We start from the raw sequence: 10,220 nt of genomic DNA, 5'->3' as shown, positions 1-10,220 counted from the left end.
CATTTCTAGCATTCCGGATTTCATTTATAACATAAATACAAGCCACTTTAATTGTGAAACAACCTTGTGGAGAAGAGGCTTTCGAAAAAAGATGTCAAAAGTTGTTGACAGTAACCTGAACCGACACATTAATGATTCTACAAAGACAAGACCAAATCATGGAGGCAAAGGAGCAAGTGAAGAAAATGTGCTCAGTGTTTTCCATATGACAGTTACAGAGGGAGCACTTAGAAACCACAGAAAAAACCGTTTGACACAGCTAATCATCGGTCGAGATTTTTTGGTACAACAGTCTCTAGATCAGTAAAGATTTGGATGGAGGAATATGGAGACTCCAGATATCAGTAGCCCAAGGAGGAGTAAAGGGAGGCCGATCCTTGAACTTGAAAGCTTCTTTTAAGGAAAGATGACCACTAGTTATAGTAGTCCAACAAAGTTGATCAGGAGACTCATTTGCAATAAAACAACAACAATTCTTTCTTCTTAGAATGGAAAATAGTCATGCCAAGCAGAAGGAAAATACCAAGTTTTGTCTCTAATAAAATCAAAAACTTTGGCATCAAAATTAATGCTCAAATCAGAAATGGAGTTTAATTTGATATTGGTTATAAACGGTAAGCCCGACCAAGAGTCTTTCCAGAATCTAATATGTGTTCCATTACCTAAGGACCAGAAAGATTTATCCAGAACAATAGAATGATCTTCCTTGATTCAATCCAGATAGAAGAGTGGATATGATGACGAATTCTTCCAAAAGATCTTATAATTCTACCTCTAAGCAAGCAAGCCCAATCTTCATTTGAGTTAAGGAATTCCTAACAAAGCTTTAGATTTGAGGTGTCGTTTAGACAGATCAAAGATCTAATATTGAGACCTTCATTCTCTTTGGGTTGACAAACTTTTTTCCATGAAACGATTATAATTTTCCTTTGAGAAATGTTACCACTCCAAATGAAATTTCTAGAAGCTCTTTCTATGTTCTTGAGAAGAAAAATAGACCATGAGTAAACTCCAATGGTGTGAGTTATCATAGATTGAACCACAGATTGCACAAGAATAACCCTACCTACATGGAAATAAGGGAGCCTTTCCAAGCAGAGAGCTTCTCCAAAATTGTGTCAGCAATAGGTTGAAAAAATTGGGACTTTAGATGACCTTTAAAAATGGGAGCACCCAAATAAACGAAGAGGAGAGCACCTTTACAAAAACAAGTCTGAGCTAGCAAATTGTTGAATCTAGCTTCACCCGTTCCACCTGTAATATTGACGATAATATTAAATTATTTATTTAATATTAAAAATAGTGAGTCGTATTTAGTAACACATTACTGCTATCCAAGTAATGAGAATGTCGTGTGATCTAATATAACATTTCTATGATAATGATCATGTGTACAATTACCCTTATATATATATATATATATATATATATATATATATATATATATATATATATATATATATATATATATATATATATATATATATATATATATATATATATATATATATATATATATATATATATATATATATATATATTGAACACAAGACATTGAATGTGTCACCCTTGTATAGTTCAATATTATATTCCTTGATCTCCGAGTATACTTGATAACAACAAATAAGTTCAATATTTCATATTGACTTATTTGAGTATGGTCATGCATTTTACGGTCATACTCGATCAAGGGTCTCATAGATATTACTTCTGTATATGTAGAAGGGACAAATCCCGTTTAGGTCACTCATGTCCCTCTGCATGATTTGTGGCGTATCCTTCAACCATTTTTATGGTCATCTTGTTATGGACAACATTTGATTGACAATAAAGCACCCGACTCCACCATCTAGGGTTCATACTGGTTTCACGTCGAAAAGTAGTATATACCACTATCAGTATGAGAATAACTTATGACAATTATGTACATATTATCTAGTATTCTCATGGTGGATCAATCTAGTATAAATATTATTCATAATATTTATACATATATGAAAATTTGATATCTCATACTCATAATCCGTGAGATATGGTAATTAGTCTACCCACATAATAGTCTATATGCATCACTGTTGTCCTATGTGACAATAAAACTTGACTTAGGATACTTTAAAAATAGTATCCTTATATTTACTGATGTATCACAACTAAGTCACACTTAATGAATCATTATACATATTAATTATTCTAAATTTTTTATTATGTCATATACAAATAACATAATAAATACAATGTCTAATTATAAGGATATATATTAACAAATAAAATATATTGAAGTCTTGATATAAAAGCAAACACACCAAAATTGATTGACTATTATGGCTTACTCTATTAGTATCCTCTTGTTGGTGTTGTTGGATGTTGTGAATATTGTCCTTAAGACTTTAATTTTGACGGTGTAGTTCGTCCAAGCGGCGCACATTTCTGCTATGGAGTTAGGGTCACTACTACCTACGGTATCCTCCTGTGTGGAGGATTGTGCCCTCCTGACAACCATGATTGAAGTCAGTTGAGGATAAAAGTTGATACTTTAGTGAACTAGGAATGATGATGATAATGGAATATGTAACACATGTAAGTTTTATCCATGTCCTACGGTGGACGCCATTATACTTGTCAAAAAATATAAAAATCATGGAACTTCGATGATGATAGGGGTGGCTAGAGGCCTTAGTGATTTTCCGTGGTTTAGGGTTTGTTCACCGTGGAGAGAAATCATGTTCTATGGTGTTTTGGTTATGGAGATAGTAAATTCATGTGAGGTGAGAATATCTATATCTTTGGAATATTTCATGTACGTTAGTTATCCGTTGTCATGTCTTCATGCTAGGGGCAAAGTGTTTATAAAGGCTTATGAGCTTAGATTTAGAATCCTATGAAGTGGTAACTATGAAGTGGTAACTGCTTCACTTTGATTAGGAGAATTATCGACGATCAACATCTTAGGTAAACATAATTAATTTTTTTTGATCTCATAAAAATCTCATAGAAAAGATAAGGGCATTCTCAAAAATCTAAAACCTTATAGATTCGAGATAATAGGTAAGGTATACTATTATGTTTGAAATTAAAAAATATCATTTTGGATATTAGATTGGAGATCCGATAATACCATATAAAATAATTTTATAGCAGGAGTAGCAAAATCTAAGAATACCACTTGAAGATGTAGAATTGATAATACTTATTAGAGCAAATTAAGGACGAAGAGTTTGTTCATAATGGGTATCTTTACATACAGCCACAATGGCTTAGATAAAGGCAAGTTGGTTACAAATTAACTAATCATTGCAAAGAAAATAGACACGTCATCATTCTAGAAGTAAAATGACAAAATGACAACTTATTTGCTAGAAGGAAATCCTATCACAGAAGGTAGTACCTGAATAAGATAATCATCCTAAAAAGCTTTCCTTTCTAGAAATGGTAATAAATATTTACTATGATAGTCTACATGTTCATAATCAAAAGAGTTCCTATGAACATTAAATATATATAAAACCATCCTCTTTTTTATTGCATACTACATAGTAATACATGTAGTCAGAGAGTCCCTTTTCCTGATTAAGCAGGTTCTATGAACAATGTTTCCTGTCATTTATTGAATAATTAGATTATAAGTAATGAAAATTCAAGAGAAAATCTCAATGAAAAGCTTTAAGGTTAGATACCATACTCACCCCAGGAAAAACAGTTCCAACAAAGAAGTTTTCTCTTTCAGTTGGTGACAGAATTATGGATTGGCATTGTAGATCAATTTTAGCACACTGCATGGACACATCAAATATTTAAGACAGGTTACAAAAAGTAATTTCAACTCTTGTGTATAAAACTGTGTGTCACTCACCATGTATCTGCTTTTCAAGTGCTTGTACAAATCAACATTGCTGTACTTAAGCACATGGAAGATGACATTATCTATGGGATGTGAAAAACTGAAAATTTAACATTATTAGAATATGTAAGCAACCATAATAGATTAAACACGTGTTTGATTCTGCGATGAAAAAAATTGATTATGACTGAAAGTATCACGTTTAGACTCAAAAGCTAAAGACTTTGACTTCAAGTAGAATCAATTCTGGAAAGCAAAATCAATTCTATATATTCATAATCAATTCTAAGTATTTCATTGTGTTTGAATAAAAATTACTTCTTGGTATGGTTAACAGCCTTGAGAGGTATCAAGTGGCTTATCTCCAACCTATTACTCCACCTAAGAGTAAGCCTGCAAAATGCAGCAAGAAGTTAACAATTCTGAGTTTACAAAAAATTTATGATTATACAAAACAGAATTCACTTACGTGAGTGGTGTTGTTGTTTTTCTGAAGGCCTGTTACATGGAAACAAACAAGGAAAATTTTAAGCTATAATACATTTTCATGTCAAATATTTCCATAAAAAGTAGATTCTATCATACCCTTGCTTTAATGACAGTTACTCGGCTCGAGTTAATTTTCCCGGTTAAATTTCCCTGGATCATGATTCATAGATTATTATCAGCAACCTTGTAAATGTGGAGAATCTAAATCTATAGAAAGAATGATAAATGGTTTTTCCTGTTTAGCTTACCTCCCAAGTATGAACATAGTCTTGCAACTCGTCGAGGGACGGGAGGACATACAAATTTGAGTTCAAGTTTTGATAAGATGGAGATATTCTTTGTGCTGAATGAATCCAAGTATTCGCTCCAAACGCTTGCGAAGGAAAATTGAACGGAGCCATATTATTCCTCAGATACTGGTTGTAGGGCTGAAAATGTTGTCCCGTAGGTTGCGCGGAAAAGTTTCCGATTGATTCTCTAGCAAAAGTAGGAAACATTGGAAGCTGACTTGTTGATGATGAGTATGGTTGAGGTTGCATCTGTGAGTTACTTGTTACATAAGGAAATGCGAAATTCCCATTGGAAACACTAGTTTGGAATTGAGAAGAAGAAACCAATGTTGATGTGTTCGTCGAGAAACTTATCGCGCTTGGATCATACCATGATTGCAAAGCGTTTTCGTAAAACAGGCCTGTTGATGATCCTTCTCCTGTATTTGGAGCAGGAGCTTGCACTTCGAATGGCGTAAAGTCTACTACCTTCGATGAACTTGCTGTCAATTCAGCATTTGATGTTTGATTATCTGGTGTATTCTGTGAAGCAACATTCAGAGCTTTTTCCAGTTCATTTTCAACTTCTAGTAACTGTTTTTCGAAAGACACTCCTTGATCGTGTCCAAGAGAATGGTTGATATCATCCAAAGGGTTCTCCCCGAGTTCGAAAAGGTTTGTCAGATCATTGTCTTCCAATGGTGTAAATGTTCTCGACCTTTTCATCGGTGGTAAAATATCGGTATCGCTATTAAGCTCGGCCATGATATCTTCGTATAGATTTACTTGAATCTGAGAGTTAGTCAATGCCACATTCGCCTGGTCCGTGCCATTCGAAAAAATCATTTCCTGATAATCGAGAGGTTGCGAGGCGCTTACACTCTCCTAAACAAGAAACCATTGTATGTCAATATAAAGCATAAATTGCCTGTGTTAAATAAATCATTCTAACAAATACATTACCGGTGTTAAATCATTGCAAGCTTCGCTTATTTTCGCTCCTATCGTCGCCTGAGACGCCGCAGATTCTTCTGAAAATATCACAAAATGAAATGAAGAATAAGAAAATGTTAAAAAATCAATGAAAATAGCTATAACTTATGCAGAAAGAAGAATGAAATTGATATTACATTTTTTTTTTTATATATATAGGAAGTGAAATAAATAACCTTGGAAATTAAGAACACTGAAAAGTGTTGAATCAAGTGCTGTATTAATGGATCCAACACTTGTTGAAGGAAATTCCACTATTCTTTTTTCTTTGAGTGCTTTGTGTGCTTCTCTAAAGTTTTTTGACAGTAAAATTGTCAATTGTCCAGTGCTGTAACTAGAGATTGGAGCATTTGATAATGTTAACACATTATTTCCCTACAAGTCCAAAAAAACAAAAATCATCAGCATATACTAACCAAAACATCGCACTCAACCTATGCAAGAACGACACTTCATATTAAAATCGTCTCAGTGTTGGACACTAACACAATTAACGCGACACTGACACATAGAGTTTCTTATGAGAGAGTAATTCTTACCAAATTAAATATGGCTCCGAAAATCGGAACTGGATTAGGAGTTATCACTGAGAGTGACACAGCTAGCTGTGTGAAGCAACATGAGCATATTAGAAAGATAAATAAATCACAATTTTTCTGCAATCTTTTCTAGCAACGACTACAGAGACATCTAAACGTCTCTGCAATCGCCGCATAAAGAATCAAAATATGTGATGTTGGAGTATATTACCGGAACACATTTTTTGGCGACCTCGAGAAAATCGATCTGACAAGCTTGTAATCTTTGACCAATAACTTGAGCTCTTTGAATCATTGGCACACAGACAGGCATTGTCTTAGGAACAGGATCACCTGGAGCAACAAGAATACAATGTCTTTCTGCATTGTAGTATTCTCTTTCCGTCATTGTATCACATGGCTTTGGATACATCTGAACAATTCAACCAATTTTCAAAATTTTTAATTTTTTTCCATTTCTTACATATATAAAATAGTTAAATTTAATAATTGAATAATGAGAATTAAAATACCACAAGAGCTTCTGCTAAACCTTCTGCCATGCTAGATTGATTAAGATCATTTCCATTGAAAGATAAATGTGACAAATTTTCCATGTATCTATTCACATCTTTTGTCCAGTTCATGAATTGCATGTCATAGCCTGTTTCCACTGAATACAAGTTAAAATTTTCAGATATTTATGCGTTCAATAAATTTTATAGAAAAAAATAAAATAAAAAGTATTACCTAGTTCAGAGTTTGCATTATAGAATACTAGTCCAAGATAATTTTCCTGTAGACAAAAAATATACACTGTAAGAGAAGATATATTATTCACTAGTAGAGAACTTAAAAATTGGATTATATTTGGATAATTTGAAGGAAAAAATTATTAAAATTACATGGTCTTGTCTTTCACCAATGAAGCACCTGCATAACCAACAAAGGAAGAAGTGATACACAAGTTTATTATTGATTGTAACTATAGTTTTGCAAGCAAATAAATTTTAATGCATTTAAAAATCATGATTAAATTGCCTCTTTATATTATGTCACTGATTTTATATTATGTCAACGGGTAGTCGTGCATAGATATCTGATTTTATTGGTTTGAATTCGAACTCGCGATATTCTACTTATTAATTTTTATTATTAATTTTTAAGAGATAAAATTCTAACAACTAGATTATTTGATAAAAAAATAAAATTCATGATTATATTAAACATTAACTATTGGTTGTGATTATAATATTCCAGGATCAAATTAAATATTCTCTATGGTTAATTTTGATGAAAGTTAATGCCTAACTAAATTTTTTTGTTTGAGATTGAGTAGATCTATGATTGAATTTATTACTAATAGTAAGATCTAGATTTTGTTACTTGGCTTACCTAACATTTGATTATCAAGTTTTTTTTGGACAGGTTTTGGACACATAAATATTATTTCTATATTAGATAAATTTTGTATAATAAACAATTCGTCAGCCAACTTTTTTTTTAAAGTGGTCGGTGGATTAATTTTCCTTAATTGTCGTATTTTTTAAAGATGGACGGTGTAACTATATTTGTTTGTTTTTTTATCATTTATTTTTGGATTTTCTCTCTTTATTTTTTATTTTTTATGATTTTTTTGTGAGTCAATTTTGTATTTATTTATATGGAAAAATGAATTACATTCTAGTTATGAGATTTGAAAAATATAAGGAAAAGAAAGGTAAAGATAAAACGTATGTTTTTTTCTGTCTTTAAAGTTAATATCTTCACATTATAATAAAGATGATGGAGAAATTTTGAATAAAGAAATATAAAAAGAAAACACGTGTTTTTCAATTCTTAAAAATAGAGTATATTTTTTAATATTTGAAAGAACGATGTCATGTTTTTCAACTACCAACCTATGATCTTACAAATGAAGCAATGAAGAAAAAAAAGGATGACATAAGTTAGTTTTGCTTTTTCTTTCTTGACTACAAAGAAATTTGTTTATATTATATATTTTGAATTTCAACCTCAACAATTTTGTTGATTTGTGAGACATTTATATGTTCTAACAGAAATTCATTGTTTATTGAAAAAATAATAACTAATTTATGGTTAGAAGTTAGAATGAACAATAAACTATATAAAACATCATATATCTTATAAAGTCGACATCTTAGTAGGTAGTTCAAAAATAATATTTATTATTATTTTCAAATTTTATTCAAAACAAATTGTTTTAATTTTTTTACAACAAAATCCAACTTTATTTTAAAATAATTTACTTATAATTATAAAAACAGATTTTTTTCTTGTAATCTTTTGACTAAAAAGAATTAAATCAAAATTAAAAGTTAAAAAAAATCCAAGTATATTAAGAAAATGCTCAGATCTATATAATTTAACTTTTTATTTATATGAAAAGTGTTACCACTATGTCACTTAAAAGTTTTTTTTTCTTTTTTACTGTCTAAATACTTTTATTAAAATAATAATAATAATAAATAATAATAATAATAATAATAATAATAATAATAATAATAATTCATACAATTCTTATAAAATCGAGATTGATGACATACAAAAATGATTATAATAAATTTTAAACAAAGGCAAATAACAAATTAATATTTAAGAAAATCAGTCAAAAAAAATATTAAGAATTTTTTTTTCGGTATATTTGACAACTTTTTTTTATTAGAGATTTGATTTTTTTTTATTGGAAATTTTGACCATATTTAACTCTATATTATACTCAATTAAAATATATTAAAATATTTCCTCTTTTACATAGGCATAAAATATTTTCTAATTCAATTATGTTCTTTTAGGTCAAATTCAATGATCTTATTCAATTAACCTAATCATATTAGTATTTACCTGGGTTCAAAGAATTTCATTACTTGAGTAAAAAAAAGCATTACCCATTCAATGAGTATTCATCATGTTAAACAATGCCACAATAACTAAGTGTTAAGTTAATGAATTATAAATCTTTTGATTAGACTTTAATTATCTCTTTTCCAATGATCGAGTTCTTCTTTTCTGAAAAATATTTTTTTTTTACATAAGAAAAAATATACAATTGAGTTTGAACCCGATCTAAAAAATATTTTAAGAATAGAAAATATTTTCGATTATAAAAAAAATCCACTAATGAGTGAAAGTATAACATGTGTAGTAAATAAAAGAGAATTATTATACAAGAATTATAAATATTCAAACCTGACAATTTTTTCAAGATAGTTTGAAACAATATCAGTCCAATACTGCTCCATAGCTTTGTTGCCATCAACTACTATGTTCAACCATCTCTTATTCTCCATTGATATATATGTGATCAAATAACTGGAACAATCTACAAGCAGAAAAGAAAAAAAAAGTAATTAAAAAGACAAATATAAAAAAAAATTGAGGATGTAACAAATGGGAATTGAAACTATGAAGAAAATATTCAATAATGTATTGTTCATGAATTTTACCTCCTCTTAGATGTCACAAGTTATAGTAAATCTTTCACACCACCTAGAACATTGAAATACATATAAGAAAATGATTTATAGGAAATATAGCTCACACACATCCATAATTTACAAAGGGAAAATAATATAAACATTGCATTCGCCCCCAATATTAAAATAAATAATTAAATAGTATTAAAAAAGAATTTTTTAATTTTTTTTCCTAAATTAAAATTTTGACCAACTTTCATTATTTTATAAATACTCAATAAATAATTTAAAATTAAAAAAGAAAAATACAGTACAAATTCGTCACCCCTATCTTTATACAAATTATTTATAAAAGAATACAACTATTTATATTAAAATAAACATACAAAACTAAATTGTAAAATAATAACAATAAAACTAAAGAAAATAAAATCATAGAAGATTTTTTTCTCTCCCTTTTTTATTATGTCATTTTTCTCCTTGTGATTTTGCCTCTATTAATGTATTGTGATCTCATAAAAAGCTTATAAGTCTTTTTGTCAAAAAAAAATTGTTACAAAATAGTTTAAATAGATCTCATAAAGCTTTAATCCTTTTTCTTTTAATAAATATGGTTTTAAAAATTAGTATAACTAGAGTTAAGATCTTTTACATTAATTGAGAGTTCTATTGAAGA

At 29.5% G+C, this 10,220-nt stretch overlaps 1 protein-coding gene across 2 annotated transcripts; it reads right to left on the bottom strand.

Moving 5' to 3' along the window:
• Nucleotides 1-3,163: 3,163 nt before the first annotated feature.
• Nucleotides 3,164-9,858, bottom strand: LOC127115934 (mediator of RNA polymerase II transcription subunit 25). 2 transcript variants are annotated; one of them, XM_051047349.1, is made up of 16 exons: nucleotides 9,575-9,858; nucleotides 9,318-9,450; nucleotides 7,013-7,040; nucleotides 6,858-6,903; nucleotides 6,641-6,771; nucleotides 6,340-6,540; nucleotides 6,129-6,194; nucleotides 5,766-5,964; nucleotides 5,560-5,627; nucleotides 4,576-5,481; nucleotides 4,424-4,477; nucleotides 4,308-4,336; nucleotides 4,157-4,231; nucleotides 3,851-3,938; nucleotides 3,684-3,770; nucleotides 3,164-3,594 (listed from the first exon to the last, which is right to left on the bottom strand). In XM_051047349.1, the coding sequence occupies exons 2-16, from the start codon at nucleotides 9,416-9,418 to the stop codon at nucleotides 3,568-3,570; spliced, it is 2,106 nt and encodes a 701-aa protein (XP_050903306.1). In that variant the 5' UTR covers nucleotides 9,419-9,450; nucleotides 9,575-9,858; the 3' UTR covers nucleotides 3,164-3,567. The 2 variants fall into 2 exon arrangements, with proteins under 2 accessions (XP_050903306.1, XP_050903305.1); XM_051047348.1 differs by having other exon boundaries at nucleotides 6,641-6,780; nucleotides 9,575-9,856.
• Nucleotides 9,859-10,220: the final 362 nt, after the last annotated feature.

The sequence above is a fragment of the Lathyrus oleraceus genome, chromosome 1 (genome assembly GCF_024323335.1).
Source record: "Lathyrus oleraceus cultivar Zhongwan6 chromosome 1, CAAS_Psat_ZW6_1.0, whole genome shotgun sequence".
Lineage (NCBI taxonomy): Eukaryota > Viridiplantae > Streptophyta > Magnoliopsida > Fabales > Fabaceae > Lathyrus > Lathyrus oleraceus.
This window is presented reverse-complemented; position numbering and strand designations above follow the sequence as displayed.